The sequence below is a fragment of the Eubalaena glacialis genome, chromosome 8 (genome assembly GCF_028564815.1).
Source record: "Eubalaena glacialis isolate mEubGla1 chromosome 8, mEubGla1.1.hap2.+ XY, whole genome shotgun sequence".
NCBI classification, from domain to species: domain Eukaryota; kingdom Metazoa; phylum Chordata; class Mammalia; order Artiodactyla; family Balaenidae; genus Eubalaena; species Eubalaena glacialis.
Genome location: NC_083723.1, coordinates 72093172 through 72112101, shown reverse-complemented (window position 1 = coordinate 72112101; position 18930 = coordinate 72093172). Strand labels below are relative to the sequence as shown.

General features: G+C 38.0%; 1 protein-coding gene across 2 annotated transcripts; it reads right to left on the bottom strand.

Moving 5' to 3' along the window:
- Positions 1-1607: 1607 nt before the first annotated feature.
- Positions 1608-18652, bottom strand: LOC133096276 (lanosterol 14-alpha demethylase). Of its 2 annotated transcripts, XM_061197817.1 has the most exons (10): positions 18325-18652; positions 16556-16654; positions 12750-12926; positions 11403-11529; positions 9012-9186; positions 7978-8097; positions 7371-7566; positions 5910-6005; positions 5167-5335; positions 1608-2948 (listed from the first exon to the last, which is right to left on the bottom strand). In XM_061197817.1, the coding sequence occupies exons 1-10, from the start codon at positions 18496-18498 to the stop codon at positions 2770-2772; spliced, it is 1512 nt and encodes a 503-aa protein (XP_061053800.1). In that variant the 5' UTR covers positions 18499-18652; the 3' UTR covers positions 1608-2769. The 2 variants fall into 2 exon arrangements, with proteins under 2 accessions (XP_061053800.1, XP_061053801.1); XM_061197818.1 differs by lacking the exon at positions 7978-8097.
- Positions 18653-18930: the final 278 nt, after the last annotated feature.

The following is an 18930-nucleotide window of genomic DNA, read 5'->3' as shown; positions in this document are numbered from 1 at the left end:
GGCAGAGGGGCAAGGGGGCTCTCCAAGGTCTCTTTTATAAGGGCACTAATCCCATTCGTGAGAGCTCCACCACCATGACCTAATCACCTCCCAAAGGCCCCACTTAAAAATACCAACAAATTGGGGATTAGGTTTCAACATACGAATCTGGGGAGACACAGACATTCAGCCTATGGTAGTATGTATCACCTTATTATATATCTCAAATATGTAGCATTTAGAGATTCAGAAAGTTGTCCTAATTTTAGAATTAGCTACTATTGGGATTTTTCTTTCCCTACACTGAGGAAGAGTTTTTCCATGTGCCTTTTTTATCAACTTTAAGTCTACATATAGTGTTTTTTAGAAGCCAAATGGGTATTTTCATGATTAATCCATATTTGCCCTATTATATTTAAGGTTACTTGTATCCAAAGGTATGTCCTCACAAAGCCATGCCCACTAATACAGAATCTTAAATTTTATTAACCACAATGCAGCAGAATTAAGCAGTATTCCTGCTGTCCAATCCAAATTCAGAGTGAGACGCTTTCACAGAGACAATATAGATCTCAATGTTATTTCTTAACTAGAGTCCTCCTGATAACACGGCCATCACTAAAATAGCAAGAAGAGTAGTATTTGATACTTATTTCCAGAGGATTTTATCTTACCATTAGATATTCTATGATTTACACCAACACAAACAGGCAATCTACACTCTTGGAAATTTCAAATTACCTAAATTTTCCATATTAGCTGCTGGGTTCCAATAAGGAGCTCCAGAAGTTACAAATGTATTCTAAAACAGTTAGTTGAAGAGGGGAGGTTGTGGGTAAAACCTTTTTTAGCTAAACATAGCTTTCCATTCAAGGCAATTCTACTCTTAAGAGAGAATGGAGAAGACAGCAGATAAACAAGTGCTCTGATCAATCTTATTTCACTCCCATCATCTGACCATCACCGTCCTTATGACATTAGGCCTCTGCAGTCAAACTTGTTAATGCTTCTCAATAATTGGTCTGTGGTTAAAAACTAAATCTTTTTAAAAGTCTTAAAACTATTCACTAAACATGGACCAGCCTTACCAGAGTTTTAACTTTTTTTTGTGCCATGAACCTCTCTAGCAATCTTGTGAAACTGAACTATGGATCCCTTCTCAGAATAATGCTTTTAAAGACATAAAATGTATAGGATTGCAAAGGAAACCAACTATATAGAAATAGTCAAACTTCTTTAAAAAATTTTTGTGATGAGTAAAGAAATAAGATCTAGCAGATCTAATAACTATAATACCATAATGTCAAAGTAGTGATGAAAGTTAAAGATATTTCAAGAGATCTGCAACATCTGTAACGGGATATGAAAAGTATCTGTGATTTCTGTTTGCAAAATCATGAGTACTGCTAATACTAGTGTGGTTTGTTGACTAAATTCATAAGTAAAGAAAATATTAAATTACAGTTTGAAATAAGTACAAATAAAGATGGAACTTTCTTCCCCGTCCAAGTTCCTAGATTCCTAAATTCTACTCATTGAACCACACACTTTACAATTTGTGAATGCAGACTATACTCTCAAAGATAATTTTAATGTGAAAAACTCAACAACACAGATTTTAGCTTCACAAATAGAGTTTAACATGAGTGCTCCAGCCTTTTAAACAAAACTGTAATATACATAAGGGAAAGTATGTTTACCTCATCTAGTAATAACAAAGTACGTGGTCAAATTACAGATATCATATAGTTACGTCTCCAGTTACAATTTGAGTTGATTCTTGAACACAGGCTTCACAGAATTTGACCAGTGATACACTCCCAAGACCCCTGCTTCGTATTACCCTTATCTTAAAGCCAGATTCCCTGATCTCAGATTTTGTATTTAAAAAGAAAAAAATAAAAAGCTTGTTAACCTAAACTAACAGAACTAGTAACAAACATCCCTAATTAGATTCTGGAGAGGAAGCAGGAACCACCTTGAGCCAAAGAGAACAAAATTTATCCCTCAAGGACTTTATTTTGGACTTCCACACAGATGCAACTATGTGGAACCAGATACAAATTTATCAAACAGATAAATACGTAATATTTAGTAATTAGATCAAGTTACACAAGCAGTCTTTCATATTAATTATTTTTTAGGAAAAACAATTAGTCATTGTCATAGATCTCAATTTCCTACAGACAGTACTTCCAGTTATTTCAAATATATTTTCCTACAATATAGCTCCATCATTGCTAAATATCATCATACCAAAACAATAGGATTCTCTTTTATCCAAGGCTTTAAAGGTGAGTTTATTCCCTACCCACCCATCCTTACACATACATACATTGCCCAACAAATGAATAATCTAAGGCTTCCAAGTATTTCACTGGGCTTTTATACTTGCAGATCTAGTACAAGAGTTGAATACTCTGAACTTACTTGCCAAGAGCTATGTATGCTCTTAAAATTAATACCTGGAAATTGTGTTACTTAGAATCTGCCAATTACCAAAGATCCCCCCCAAACTAATGAGCCTGATTTCCTTAAAGGAAAGGAAACCAACTATATAGAAATTTATAGTTTTCCTTTATCCATCATAAAAAACTATTAGGAAATTTCTGAAATGCCATTGGATTTGATGGAACCATTCAGTTAAAATATAAACACCGTAAGTTAAGCTGGCTGTCTTTTAAAATTACACACTCAAAGTACACTGGGAGTTGTTTCGTAAACTTCATTCTCTTCAATGCTTTTGCAGTTTACACTGATGTTTCACATTTTAGTTCCTTGCTGCCTTTTTCATTTTGATCTTCGTTTGTATCGGATAACTGGGTTTTCAGGGGTGTGAATCATTGTTGTATAATTTACAGTGGGAAAACATCCATCAATGAGATCAAATTCATATAAACGAAGCATAGTGGACCAAATTGTCTTGATTTGAACATAAGCAAAATTCTCCCCAATACAACGATGACGCCCTGTAAAAGAAAACGTTTCGATAACAGTCGGTTGAAATTCTTTCTCACATCTTTGAGCCTGGAGTGATAAAATTTGTTTATCTACAGTTAAGGTGAATAGCAGATATACAGATATTATAGTAAAAAGATGACATATTCTTGTCACAAGAATGTAAATAACTAATAAAAATCTCAAGAGATTTTTAATGTCTGTTATTAGGGGAAACAGCACATGGGTAATTATACAATCATTTTTCCAATTGTTTTTTTGAAACCTAACATCTATCTAGGTTAAAAATAAGGTTTGAAACATACGATGATAATCTAGTTTGGAAATATTGTAGAATATTCTTAACTTCTGTCCCAAGAGAGCCATAGTCAAAAGTTAATATGAACCTTCCAATCAAAACTTTAAATGCCATTACAAATGATAATGGAAGAAAAAGAAATTTAATAAACCGAAAATAGCAACACATCAAAATTTAAAAGGTCATATCATATACGTGTAAAAACTGACAAGCTGATTATAAAATGAATACAGAAATGCAAAGGACTAGGATATCCAAAGCGATCCTTCACGAGACGAACCAAGTTGGAGGACTTAAACTGACTTCAAATCTGACTTCAATACTAAGGTTATGGCAACTGTGATAATGTGGTTTGCAATAAGAAATCGTATTTAGTCTTCCATCTTGGCACAGAGCTCCTCAAACCCGTGGAATTTCTTAAGTGAAAAGAGCAATGAAGGTCAAAGAGGAAAAGAGCCTTTTGTTATTCATAACAAGCCCCTTTCAACCACACTTGAGTTTGCTAATGAGGTGACTCGACTGCCAGGGGAACCAACCACGTGATTAGAGGGTTGGAACTTTCAGCAATACCCCAACTTCCAGAAGAGAGAGGGTCTGGAGGTTGAATTAATCACCAATGACCAGTGATTTAATCAATCGTGCCCTATGTAGTGAAGCCTCCACAAAATCCCTACAGAAGTACAGGGAAGGGACAGGACAGGGGACAGTGTTCAGAGAGCTTCAAGGATAGTAAACGTGGAGGTGCTGGAAGGGTGGCATACCCACAGAGGGCTTGGCAGCTGTGTACCCCTTCCTTCTACTTTGCTCTATGCTTCTCTTCAATCACGCTATTCCTGAGTTGTATACTTTTATAGTAAACCAGTAATCTAGTAAATAAACTTTTCTAAGTTCTGTGAGCCATTCTAACAAATTATGGAACCCCAAGGAGGGGATCTAGAGAACCTCGAATTTATAGCCAGTTGGTCAGAAAAACAGGTGACAACCTGGAGTTATAATTGGCACCTAAAGTGGTGAGGGACAGTCTTGTGGGACTGAGCCGTTAACCAATGGGGTCTGCGCTAACCCCAGATAAAAGCCAGATAATTGTCAGTTTAGAAATGGGGAAGAATTTGGGCTGGAGAACTAATACCCCTTCCAACTACTTGAACAATCTATGACTCTTTTACTGGTATTTATATCATATACCGTTATTGAATTTCTTTACTAAATAGTTATTGAGATCTGAAGTTCCCAAAGGACTTTATACTTTCGTTTATGTATGGAAAAGGTGTGACCAATGACAAAAATGTCATGTCACTTAAATGATCTCTTTGGAAAAATAATTCATAGAATATAGTTTAATCTGTACAAAGTACCAATGAATGGAGAAATTATTGGAGGAACGAGAGTCTGCCTGTGTTATTTTAGGATCTTAATTGAAATGCAGAGGTTTGCATACCTATGCACAACCTGTCCAAATTTAAAGACCATCTTATCATCAGGATATATAGGCAGAGAACCAAAAAGTTCACTAACAATCCAGAAAAGCTTCCGTGCCATTGCTCTTTTCTGAAATGCTGATTGTCTCATCATATTTAGCCTGAAATAATTGCCCAAATGGTGTGCTAACTCCAATGGTTCTTTAAAACAGAATTCACAAAGAGCTTTAAATACTATAAGGGAAAACAGGGTGGACTATAAAGATCAGAACTGATAAAACTAGATGGGTTAGAAGGTGATACAACATCATAAGGATTCACAGAACTATTTCCTTTAGTACAAATGAAATATTTTTTCCAACCTGAAAAGATTACACTCCTACAGATGTTTGCAGGAATGTCCCTATGAGGAAAGGGAAAGATATTTGTAAATAAAATTCACATGGATTATTCTGACAGGCACAAATACGTTATCAGAACAAACATTTCAAGTGTCAAATGTAATCATCTTACCAGCTCCAAATGGCACATAAGCAAACTTCTCTCCTGATGCTGGATTGTCCTGTAAGTAGCGATCAGGATTAAAGTCCAGACGTTCTACCCATGAGTCTTTAAGTCTTTGATTGACAGTGGGAGAAACACACACCTGATGTCCTGGAGGAATGGTAAACCCTGCCACAGTCTACAAATGAAAGCAACACATTTCACTAGATAATTTAAAAATATTCTAACAAATAATCAGACCATTGTGTAATAAAGCATTAATATACATGAAATATACATATATTTTTTAACTGGCTACATGATAGGCCAGTTAAAAATTATTTTAACTCAAGATGATTTCCAAATAACACACATTGGGCTGGAAGTATATACACAAATTTTAAAAAGTGATAATGCCTTGGGGGTAGGGGTGGGATTTCAAGGAACCTTTCACAATCCAATTTACACACTTCCACACTGTTACAGTTTTTTACAACAATACATATGTTATTTTAAAAACCAAGAAAAAAAATATACTTCCATTTAAAAAAACCCTAATTGTTCAATTAAAATGTAGGGAGAACAGATGAGCATGTATACTGTCTGCAATTATGTAAAAATATTTATACATTTAAAATATGTAAAACTGAAAATTATGTAGAAGTGATTATTCTACTTTTTTAATTTAAAAAATTCTCTTTGATATTGTGATATTTCTTTTTTATAAGTAACAACTGGGGGCACAGAGGAAAAGATCAAGCCAGGAGACTCACCTGAGGAGTTTTGGCCATTCTCATCATGGTCATTATAGGAGGTCGAAGTCTTAATGTTTCTTTTATGCAGCGATCAAGAAAATTTAGATCCTTGAGCTAAAAAGAGAAAAAATTTCCCGAGTTTTACAAATATTTAACATACTTCAACAGGATACAAACAAGTTCAGGGTAACTGGGAATATCTTGTTTTATTACTGTCCCTGGTCAGTAAAGAAAAAGAAGGCAAGATAACAGATCACTCTGAAGAATGGCATGGTAAGGACCTTCAAAAATTCACTCATCTAAAAAATGAAAACATTAGCAAAAATCATCAATGTCAGCTTTTTCGAAACCTATACACAGATGTTTAGAGCAGTGTTATTCACAGTAGCCAGAGGGTGGAAACAACCCAAATGTCGATCAACTGATGAAGAGATAAATAAATGTGGTACAGCCATACGATGGAATATTACTTGGCAATAAAACAGACTGAAGTACTGATACATGCTACAACATGGATTAACCTTGAAAACATGCTAAGTGAAAGAAGCCAGTCACAAAAGACCACACATTGTATGATTCCATTCATATGAAATGTCCAGAATAGGCAAATCCATAGAGACAAAAAGTAGATTAGTGGTTGCCAGGGGCAGGGGAAATGAAGCACGACTGCTAATGGGTACTGGCTCTCTTTTGGAAGTGATGTAAATGCTCTAAAATGAAATTGTGATGATGGTTTCACAATTCTGAATATACTTTAAAAACCAGTAAATTGTATACTTTAAGTGGGTAGATTTTATAGTATGTGAACTATGTATCAATTAAGCTATCACTTTAAAAGTTACTAAAATCAGGAATGAAAGAAGAGACATCACTATTGACCTAATAGAAATAAAAAGGATGCTAAGAGAATACTTTAACAATTGTATGCCAACAAATTAGGCAACTTAGATGAAATAGACAAATTCCTAGAAAGACACAAACTGCCAAAACTGACTTAAAAAGAAACAGAACATATGAATAGACCTGTAACAAGTGAAGACATTGAACTGGTAATCAAAAAACTTTCCACAAAGAAAGCACAGACGTAGATGGCTTCACTGGTGAATTCTACCAGACATGTAAGAAAGAAATAACACCAATCCTTCACAAAGTCTTCCAAAAAGTAAAAGAGGAGGGAATGCTTCCAAACTCATTCTCTGAGACCAGTAATACTCTGATACCAAAACCCGTCAAAGACATAACAATAAAACTACAGACCATTATCCTTTATGAATATAGATGCAAAAATCCTCAAAAGAATACTAGTAAACTGGATCCAACATTAGGACATTTCAGGGAAGGCTATGGGGAATTTTCTAAAAATAAAGAATCTAATCAATTTAATCTACAGTATATAGAAAATCCCAAATTGTCCCCTTTAAAAATTAGCCACACATACTCAGTGTCAGAGGCAGCAATGAAACTGAAAATCCAACAAACCTGGTCATAAGTTAAGGGAGGCAGATTCTCTCCACAGACTGTTTTCTGTTCTAAGTAACATTTTTCTTGAAGTGTTTTGTCTCTGGCCAAAAAGAAGCCCATCCAGGCGCTGGTAGTTGAGGATGTATGCTGCCCCGCCAAGAGCAGTCCAATAAGCATGCCTGCTACTTCATCATCTGTCAAAGGATGCCCATCCCTAAAGAATGGACCACGTACACAAATTTAACATTTGGCAGACACATTTCATGTCTCAACCTTTATATAAACGGTCAAAATGAATTAATTTTTCTCTTGCCTTTGCCCATCACAAGTCAGAATTTTTTTTTTTTCCTTTAGGGAAAAGAGAAAGACCAATAGAAAATATGATACTGGTTACAAAAGACTTCATTGAGGTTTACTAGCAAACTTTTCACCATGCACAGTACTGGGATTCCAGTAAGGCACAGGATCCCAGTAATTTATGTCTCATCCATTTAAAAAGTTCAAAGGTCATAGCTACTAATTTTGCCAGCATTATTACTTTTTAAATGTACATATTATTTAATTATGTTTTAATGTGTAAAAAATTTCCTGCTTCAGTTTAATATGTGATCTGAAGAGCTCTTACTTGTAAGTAGAATCTAGTAAAGTTTGGAGAATGTCATCAATTTTTTCTCCTGATTCTCTGCGTTTCTGGATTGCCTTATAGAAAATATTCTTGATCTCTCGATGAGCTCTGTCCCTGCGTCTGTAATTCAAACATGAAAATGACTTTAAAAAATAAGGTAATACTTTCAGGCATCAAACTGAGAAAGCTCAGAACCAAGAGAAAAAAAAGAAGCCATGAAAATCTTATATTGTTAGGGATTTCTAAGGTCCTTAAGGGCAGGAAATGTGTTTTAACATACATATCCCTGATTCTTTACACACTACCTGTGCTCTAACTAAAGGTCTAAAATAAGACTCAAATGATTATTCCTTTATAACCATTTTCCAGTTTAAGAGAAAGCAGAATACTCTTTTACATTAACATGAAATTCCAATTTTAACCAAATTAATTCTTGAAGCAGACAGAGTCACTCTGGTTCTTCTACAGGATTTAGCATTAGAATAAATCCCCATTTTTCACCTGAACAGAAATGAATCAACAAAGGCACAGAGAGACTACTAATATGCAAGACACTAAGCTACACATCAGGTCCTATGAGCAATGTTTCTCTGTATCATAGATGATCCCTACTCTTAAGGAGATAACAGAGCTGTCAAGGAGACAAAGAGAAAATTAAAGAAAGGTACTAATACTTCAAAACAAACTTCACAATATACTACAAATTAGTCAAATACTTTCAAACAAGTGCTTAGAAGGGCTGTATCACTTTTAGGTAGAGTTGAGAAACCCTCCTGAGTACAAGGAATATGTGAGATAAGTAGGTTTTAAAATGTTGGAACAGATAGACAACAAATTACCTTTCTAATTAACTGAAACTTACCTTAAATAAGCTCACTGTGTAAAGAAATATCGAATGCTTACAGAAGAATGGAGGCTCATAATCTCCCCCAATTTGTTGGTTTTATATTTAATTTTTATCTATGTTAATACAAAGCAAACCAACACTACAGTAATTAAAGTGAAATGACCAAGTATCGTTTCTTTATCCATACCTGAAACTAGGCAAAGGGAGCCAGCCTGGCAAGAGCCAGGCTGCGTGGCTAAAACCTCCATCCAAATCTGCATACAGTTGTGCCACCTTCTCATTGAGTTGACTTCTGATTTCCTTTCCATGTAAACAATGGCTAGCTGTTAAAATTATGAGCTCAGAAAGAGCTTCAAACAAATCTAGAGGGAAAAAGATCATTCCCATTACTTTTGCCAAAAATTCTTTTGAAATGTTGTTTTCTTAGAGATATAAAAGTACTGTGAAGGAAATGAGAATAAAAACTTAACTCAGGAACCAACAAGATCCTATTCATACCATCAAAAAAAGTCTATAAATATGTGGCTACAACAAAGAGAGGCAAGAAACCAAATGATGGGAGGCACCCCACCTCTTTGGACAGCCAAAATAGATGCCACAAAGGTATCTAAAACCTCACTCATACTCATGAGCCCTTCATCTTGAAAAGATAAAATGAAGATAAAAATGAATGTGGTTATCTGAGTTCCAGATCACAATATAATAAAGGCAGTAAAAAGGTTATTTAGTGCATATGGGGACAATAATAAGGTGCTTTCCAAGGAATAGCAGTCCAAAGACTGAAGAATGGATTATTCCCCAGGTCAAAAGTGGGAAAAAAACTGAAAAGTGGGAACTCAAAGGTCAGAAAACAACTGAAGTCTTGACCATACATAAAAGAAAACTGTAACCACCAACTTGTATACCCAAACATTAGAGACAGATGCATCAGGCAAGCACATCTGGGTGACACTTTAAAAGTCATAACAATTACCCAATCAATATCCTGTTCTTTAATTCCATGTTCACCAAACGAACTTCCAGTTATCATTTGGCTTTCCAATTAGATTGCCAAAAAAGAGAAGTTCAGCAAATATTCTGGGGTTCTTGGTGCCATAATTATATCTCACTTGTATTTATTCAGTTGGCGTTCTAGTTCATGCATCAGCTTCTTGTAGAATAGGAAATATGTCCCATGAACTTTAGGTATATTAAATAAAACCAGGTTCTGGACCTTTTATAGACGCTGAGGACCAGACCCAGAATGTGGTGACCTACACAGAGGTCTTACTGCCCTGTAGGCAGATGTTGCTTCCTGCTATGAGTGTGACAATTGTCTCTGAAGGCGACACTTACTGCAGTCCAATATAAAAACTGGATTCAGAGAATCCAAAGAATTTTAAGTTACATTCAATATACTCCCTATATAATGCAAGGAAGCATACAATACATTTTTTAAAGATTTCTATTGGGAACAGCTAAAATCACACTTTTGGTGGTACAGTAAGCTTATGTATTTAAATTTACTTTTTTCTTGGAATAAGTCATTCCCATACAATATGAGAAAAATAATGTAATACATATATAATTAAGTCATTTAGACTTCTACTTGCCCATGGGGAGTTCAAAAATTTTTATTTTATTTATTATCTTAAAATGACCTTGAATGGGGCTTCCCTGGTGGTGCAGTGGTTAAGAATCTGCCTGTCAATGCAGGGCACACGGGTTCGAGCCCTGGTCTGGGAAGATCCCACATGCCGCGGAGCAACTAAGCCCGTGAGCCACAGCTACTGAGCCTGTGCGTCTGGAGCCTGTGCTCCGCAACGAGAGAGGCCGCGCACCGCGATGAAGAGTGGCCCCTGCTCGCCGCAACTGGAGAAAACCCTCGCACAGAAACGAAGACCCAACACAGCCAAAAATAAATAAATAAATAAATTTATTTAAAAAAAAAAAAAAAATGACCTTGAATGTAAGTTTTACATTCAGTTTATTTCAAAATTCAATTATGAATCATTTTTATATTATTCACATAAATAAGCTAAATAATACACACATTAATTAACCCATTTTAAGGTTTTGCTAAATGAGCAGCAATACAGTAAGTCCCCTACATACGAACAACTTCTGTTCCGAGGGTGTATTCGTTAGTCCAATTTGTTCGTAAGTCCAACAAAATTAGCCTAGGTACCCAACTAACACAATCCGCTATATAGTACTGTACTGTAATAGGTTTATAATACTTTTCACACAAATAATACATAAAAAACAAACACAAAAAATAAAACATTTTTAATCTTACAGTACAGTACAGTACCTTGAAAAGTATAGTAGTACAGTACAACAGCTGGCATACAGCACACAATCGCATCTTTGAAAGCTCGCAACTTGAAGGTTCGTATGTAGGGGACTTACTGTAATCACTTCCTCTCGGGTCTTTTAACTCCACGGTAATCATAACATGTTCATTTCATTAAATCTAAGGTGGTTTTACATATGGTGTAGTTTGCTTTTTACACACACACACACACACTCTTAAGATTTCTAGTCACAGAAAAGTAGACATATTAGGACAAATGCAAAACCAAAACATTTTACTTACTTTTTTCTCCACTTTCTCCCCAACTTTGAAAGTACTCCTTTGTTTCTTTTTCAATTATAGAAACATGCTGTCTAAAATGGGCTATGTTAAGACCACTTTTTAACATTTTCTTCTGCTCCAAGAAAACCTTCAAAATATTAAGGGTATATAAGAATTAAAACACAATTTTGTTTTATCATAAGATTCATTTGGGTTATTATAACTCTTTAACACTCAAAGAAAACAATCTTCTGAAGAATTGAAAATAAAAATAATTTTCTTAACTACACACCAGATATGGGAAATTTAAAGCATCTATGCATATATCTGAAGTAACACGTAGAAGACACTTGCTACGCAGGCCCAAGACAAATGATAAATTAGGAATCCCACTTCCTGCCTTCCTTTCTATACATACACGCTTTCCCCACTCCTGACTCCACGGCTCACTAGTCCTATTCTGTTATATTCTAGTCTTCCAACCCAACCCAGATGCCAACACATCTCCCAAAGGTCCATTATGCTTTGCTAATATTTTTATCCTCCTTCACATATTCTCCCATCTATTCCCAAATACCATTCCTCACTTATGCTACCTTCCAAAAGTTTAATTAGAATGTAATACAGTCAGAATAAATTCACACTAAGACAAAGAATGGTTTTAGCCCTTTGGGGCAGTTCTATTTTAAGAATCTGATAAGCTGTGTGGAAAATGAATAGGTATCTCCAACCAGAGGGATTGCCCAAGGCTCTTGCTTTTGGTCTTGAGGAGAGCTATTCATTCGCTCACACCTCCTCAATCCCCAGAAGCAACACTCAATGCCAATTCTTACCTGCTATACTAGGGTACTGGGTAATGCATGATACGTTCACAGCCAGAGCCCACACCAAGTAGTTGGGCTAATTATCTGATTTGCATTTTACATCAAATTGCAGCACTTTAATATTTGACTCTGGGGGAGGAAAGAAATCACACAAACTTCTAAAGCCAACAATCTCTAGCTCAAAAGAGCTCTTATGCTAAAATTTCAGGTGGGAGTAGGAAGGTAGGAGGCCCTCCTGATGAAATAATGGGATTTTTCTTCTTACTCACTCAAATCAAATCCTAATACACTAAGTTCTCATTGATTCTATTTCTTTGTACAGGAAGCCCTTTAAAATTGCTAAGTCCATGCCAGCAACTATAAGACAAAATACCCATTCTTCGTCAGCTACCCATGGTTTTCCTTCTTTTAACTGTCTCATGATTCTTCAGATTTTTGAGTCAAAGAATAAATTGCTTCTCTACTTTAGATATATAATTTACACTACTAGCTATAAATATTATAGTATAGATTTGTCTTTCTTCAAGATAACAGTGTCACCTACTGGATTAGGCACATCATAGGCAACTCCCTTCCCAAACACAGGTGTTGTCAGACGACTGTAGACATCTTCTGCATTCAAGTCTTCATTTTTACTATTAAAAAGCAGTGCAGCAGCATCACTCCCCAGAAGGTAGGTAAACGTCTTGCCCACCATGGTAAAACTAAATACAGGTCCATACTAAAGTGAGAAAAGTACCCATAGTGATGTTACCAAAAAATCCGCAGTCTCAAATAACAAAATAATACATTGCTGAAAATTAAAACATTCATAAACCTTAATACAATTCTTCCCCCAGTCTTTGTCCAAATTATATTCATTCAGTTGCAAATAAAATATAAATAAAACTTTCTACTCTGCTTTTTTCACTATTTATGTTGAAAATATTTTCTATCTTTTACACAGACATCATATGTTAACTGTTCTTTCACTATTGTTGATGTGTCCATTTTTTACTTATTATAGATAATTATATAATGAATATCTCTGAGAATATAGATTTTTTTCCCTTTGGTTAAAGATAAATTTACAGGAGTAGCCAAAGGATATGACCTTTCCTACAGTACTTGCTATATGAAGACACCAGAAGTTTATTTAGTTATCAGTGTTACCACTATCTCACCAACACTGAATGATTTCATTTTTAATTTTTTGTTAATCAAGTTATGTGTTAAATGCTTCGCTTTGCAGTTTTCTGATTACTATTGCAGACTGTAGGCACTGGGGATACAATCATGAACAAAAATACTGTCTGTGACTCATGAAACTTAGTCTATTGAAAAAGATACAACTTGATCAAATAATCACATTAACAAATGTAAAACTGCAAATGTGAGAAGTACTACACAACAGAAAGCAACTCTGCGATGAGAGAATGATCAAAGGAAGACTAAAAAGAGAAAAAGACACCTGAGCTGAGACCTGAAGGATGGTAGCAGTCAGCCTGATGGCTGAGCATGCACAAAGGTCCTAAAGGTGAGAGAAAGAGAGGGAAAGGATGAGATGAGGGCAGAGTCTGGTAGGGCCGAGACCATACAGAGCCTCGTAAGCCATATTCAGGAAGTTTTATCCTTGCAAGCAATGAAATGTGATGGAAGATTTTAAACTGCATGGGAAAGAGACTAATCTGTGCATATTTTACAAGAAAGATCCCTCTGGCTCCTGTATGGAGAGGAGAGAGGGACAGGAGCTAAAGGAAAGCCAGAGGACCAGTGAGCCTATTACAGGAACCTGATGATGAATACCTGGGACAAGGTAATGGAGGAGCAGTGGAGATCAGAAGCAGATGGATACAGAATTATTTTGAAGAGAGAACCTGCAGACTTGGCAATGGATTGATGGATGGAGAAGTATCAAGAATGACTCCTAGGCCTCTGGTACATTGCAAAACTGGGAGAACAATGGTGAGAGAAGCAAATAGGACAATCAGGATTGGAGAGAGAAAAATCAAGGGTCAGACTTTTAAAATGCTGGATTTCAGGTGCCTTTGGTCAACTAAGAAAGAATCATGTGGGAGTTGGATATCCAGGTCTGAAGATCAGAGAAGAGACCTGAACCAGAGACATTAATTTGGGTGTTATCTATATCTGGCTAATAATTGAAGCTGCAGGTAGAGACAAGATCTAGGAAAGAATAAAGGCCAAGGACCAAACTTCAGTGAACCCCAACAGTAAATGGCCAGGCGTGAGCCCACAAATGAGTTAGAGAAGAAGTAGTCATACAAGTAGAAGAAAAAATGAGAGAAGCCACATTTAAGGAGGGAGTGGTCATCCCTGACAAATAGAGCTGAGAAGTCAAGTTCATTGGATTAGGACATGGAGCTCATTAGTGAAGGGGCTAAAAGACAGACTAGAGTGGACTAAAAAGTAAGTAAGTAGGACGTGTGGAAATAGGGACTAAGTACAGACAACTCGCTGCAGGGGGAGGGACATGAGAGGAGACTGAGTGGCCAAGAGAAGCTCTGGTCTTTTTAAATGGGTGACCTTTGAGAACTTTCCAGAGAAAATGGGAAAGATCTAGTTGAAAGAGAAGTCAACTATAGAGAGAAGAAATAATAGCAGAAGGTTCCTGTGACAAAAGAGGGATGGAGAGTTTAATCTCCCATAGAAGGCAAAATAGTGTAATAAAATCAAGGTGACAGCATATAGTGGGCTAGAGCACAAGATTCTGGAGCCAGACTGCCTAGGTTCAAAGCCCAGCTCCTCCACATATTAGCTGTGACCTTGGTCCTACAGTCAGACAAATTAACATTGCTGTGCTTCAGTTTCCCTCACCTATAAAATGGGAATAATAATAATAATGCTTACTTCACAGAACTGTTGTCAAGACTAAGTATATATATATGTATTTTGATATATGTACCATGATATATATATATATATATCTCATGTCATCATATATTATATATACATAAAAGAAAACAGTGCATCGGCCATCGTAAATATAATGTAAGTGGTTTCTATTATTATTATTAGTATCAACATCATCATTAAAAGCACAGACTTGGATATCAGACCATGTATTAATCCTGGCTTGGTCACTAGCTAGCAGTGAGCCCAAGAACAAATTAAATAACCGGTTTCTCAGTTTTGTCATCTATAAAATGGATATACCTGAAAGTATTTTTGTGGAGCTGCAGTGAGATAATACATATAAAGCACTAAGTACTACACAAAGTTAAGTGTTTTAGAATTATTAATGTAATAGGAAGAAAAGAGAATACTATTTTATATATATATTGCTATAAGTAGATTTGTATGTTTGAAATTGGGAACATGAGGGAGTTCCCAGTGGATGGTTTTTAATCTCTCTTTACAGAGAAGACAAAGTCATCTGCTTTAATAGAGAGAGGTAGGAAGATTTAGAAGTTTCAAAAAGTGAAGGTTTGAATAGTCATTGTGCTGAGTGGGAAAGTAAGCCAACCACAGAAAGATAATAGGACTGTTGAGCAGTGTTCAAAGTTCATTCAAGGTAGGCAATCACGAAATTAGAAGGACCTAATCTGGTACAAGGAAGGAAAAATGACTATTAGGCTCCCTCCAAGGTTGGATTTTTACCAGGTAAAGCACAACGAACAGCCAGGGGCAAGGAAATTTAAGGTACTGGCGAGAGTGTAACTGAAATGATAAACCATGGTCCCAAAGTGTAAAAAGAAGGAACATAAAGAAGGCTGATGGAGCAGGAGAAAGTAAGTGGAACAGTGGACTGGACCATCTAATGAGGTCAAAGAATGGTTATAATGGAAGGAGTTGGACAGGCTAACCAGGAGAAGTAGTTGTGGTCTGAGAATAGGGTGTCTAAATTAATACTGTGGAGGTAAAACAGGTAAGAGTGACAACAAGTCCAAAGCGGCACTGTGGAGCAAATGGCTGAACTGGTACGAGAAAGCTCATCGGGGAGGAGAGGGGCAAAGGTTTGAGGGGCCACAGTGCTGTGTGGGTCACCCAAGTGGAAGTGAAGTCACAGAAGACATGTAGAGCAGGTTACAAAATTCCACAGACGCATGGTTAAGAAAAAGAAGGGTCAATCAGTATCAATTTTAACTATGATCAGTGAATACAAAATTGAGGCCAGTGGTTTTTAAACCATAGTTGCCAGAACTAGATTTCCTCAGAGATCATCCCAGGACATGGAAGAACATAAAAGGGTCTCCAAGGCCCCTCCAGCTCTTAAACCAGAGCAGCTCCAATTTTATCAGTTTCCTATACTGGGAATAAGCGTAAGATTACACGCTTTTTTAATGTTCTGCCGTTTAAAAGAAAATTGGAAAAGCACTCATTTCTTTTCCTCTAATGATTTGGAAGACTTACCTTCTCATATGCATTTTCTAGGAATTCAACTGGACTTTTCCCAAATGCTATAGCATGTCCAAGAAATGGAACTGGAGAGAAAATGTATGGTGGACTTTTCTACAAGAGAAAACAAAACAAAAAAAAACCTTCCAGTTTACATTTCCTATTACAAAACATTCAGTTTAGTTTCATGACTAATTAAAAAAAAGAAACTTGTCCTTAATATTAAAAAGTTACCAAAAGATGAAGCACCAAAAGTAACTTAACAACAAACTGCAAATACCTTAGGAGAATAGCCATAGTAAAAAGAACAGAAACTCAAAACCTAGTATAAGATAAACGACTAGACAAACACCAAGGCGTTGCAATTATAAATGCTGAACACTTTCTTAGAATATGCCCACTATTATTAGTGGCTCTAGGCAACTATCCTAATCATTAGTAGAAAAACCCAGAAAAGTCAAACTATGGTTTCTTCACCACTTATTTCTACTACCACTCACAATTTTAGTCCCAAAATCTTGACTAAAGAAGGTAGGGAAAAAGACAAAGTAACGTGAGGGAAAGAAGGGAAATGTTTAAGAAGCTACACTGATCAGTAAACAGAACACATTTCATGCTTCTCTCAACAAATGATCTAGATCCATTGATTCTACACAGAGAGTAGATCAGTTCTAGCAGGAACATTTTAGCGCACACTATAAAAGGTACTTCAGATGCCCCAAAATGAGACCTGCAGATTACAACATCAAGTCTCCTGGAAATCAAACTTGGAATGATAAAAAAAGGATATACTCCTCATATCTTTCGTGGTCTCAAATAGTAAGGAGCTCTACAAACTCACTCTTTGGACAATAGTAGCAACAATCTTAAAACACTAAAGTTATCTTTGTCTTTCCAAAGACAAATACCACGTCCTCAAAAATACCACGTCCTCAAAAATACCACATGTAGGAAAAAAAACCACTGCCTCATGCCTGTTATGGTTCAAACAAAAATAATTTTTAAAACTACTTGGTCAATAGTTTGTATATTCCATTGTCAGTAAAAGGGTCGTTTTAAAAGCTACTTGGTTTGTCCGGCTAAGGATGCCTTCATCAAATATATTAGGGAAGCACGAAGATAGTGGTCAGTAAAGCCACTAAGTTAGAGGATCTGGTATTTTATTAGCATCATAGGAAGGTCCCTACAACACTCCAGTTACTCTCACTCTACCAAACTGAACGCATCTCCTTTCATACTGATGTAAATCGCCATTAGGGGTAATGACACAGCCCACAGGACACTGAACCACACAAGGGTAGCCACCAGGATGACGGCCAGCAGGGCCGAAGCTGCCAAAACCATCACCACCAGGGCCCCCACCAGGCCCGAAACACCCCCTGCGGCGGCCAGCACGGCCAACCGTACGCTCAGCGCCGGGCCACAGCCACCGGATTCGGCCGTGGCCATTAGGGCCACCAGTGCCTTGGCCAACACTGCCAGCACTACGACCACAATCGAGGCAAGCACGACCCCAGCCAGGACCAGACACGCGGCCACCACCAGAAACGCGACCGACATCGGGGTGCCCAGCAGCAAGCCCAGCAAGGTCAAGGCAGTCGCGACCGCCAGCGCCACCAGCATCAGTGCCGCTGCCAGCCTCCCCCACCCCCACCCCACCCCCAGCCCCCAGCGCGCCCGCCGCCACTGCCCAGCCCAGCACCACCGCGGTCCCAGCCCCCCGCTAGCCCTTCGGTCGCCCTAGTCGCAGCGTCCCCCTCCAGAACCCCTGGGGGTGCACGTACCGCCCCAGCCGGCAGTGGGGTCAGGTGGCCGACGGTGAGGCGGAGCAGGTAGACCAGGCTGAGCGTGAAGGCGCAGGCAATGAGTAGCATGGACAGGAGGTTGCCGCCTGTTACTTGCTCCATAGCCTGCCCCAGCACCGACCTGCCCGCTTGCAGTAAGGCCAGCATCACCATCCCGGCCGCCACCCCCGCGTCAGTTCACCGGAGACGCTGGAGGCCGAGGTCGCCCCGGCTCCTCCGAATCGACGGAGGGAGAAAAGCCGGCACAGGCGTCGGGAGGCGGCCCCGGCCCGCAGGTCCCCTACTAAATCCAGCCGCACCCCCTACTCCCGGCTCCCTCGCGCGCCACCCTGTGCGTCACAGAACGGGGCGGGGCCTGGATCTGGCCGCGCCCCTTAAAAAGGACCTCCACAACGCCAAGGTCTCCTTAAGCCAGGAGAGAGGACCTGAAGAAGAAGGCGGTACCTAAGGCACGGGTGGTACAGAGACAGAAGAGTACGTGGGCTTAAGAGGATATCACCCTCTAAGAATCGCGGGCCACCGGAGCATGTGTGTCCTGGGTGCGGGGCGCCAGGACACGGCGCCGCGATGGGACGGGCGGAAGGA

What these genes read in the sequence shown, in the direction of transcription:
- LOC133096276 (XM_061197817.1), bottom strand. Translation starts at nt 18,498, where the DNA reads ATGGTGATGCTGGCCTTACTGCAAGCGGGCAGGTCGGTGCTGGGGCAG. An exon ending in CCTATGATGTGCCTAATCCA is followed by an intron (nt 11,530 to 12,749) that starts GTAGGTGACACT and finishes AATATTTTGAAG; the next exon opens with GTTTTCTTGGAGCAGAAGAA. An exon ending in GGGAGAAAGTGGAGAAAAAA is followed by an intron (nt 9,187 to 11,402) that starts GTAAGTAAAATG and finishes TTTTCCCTCTAG; the next exon opens with ATTTGTTTGAAGCTCTTTCT.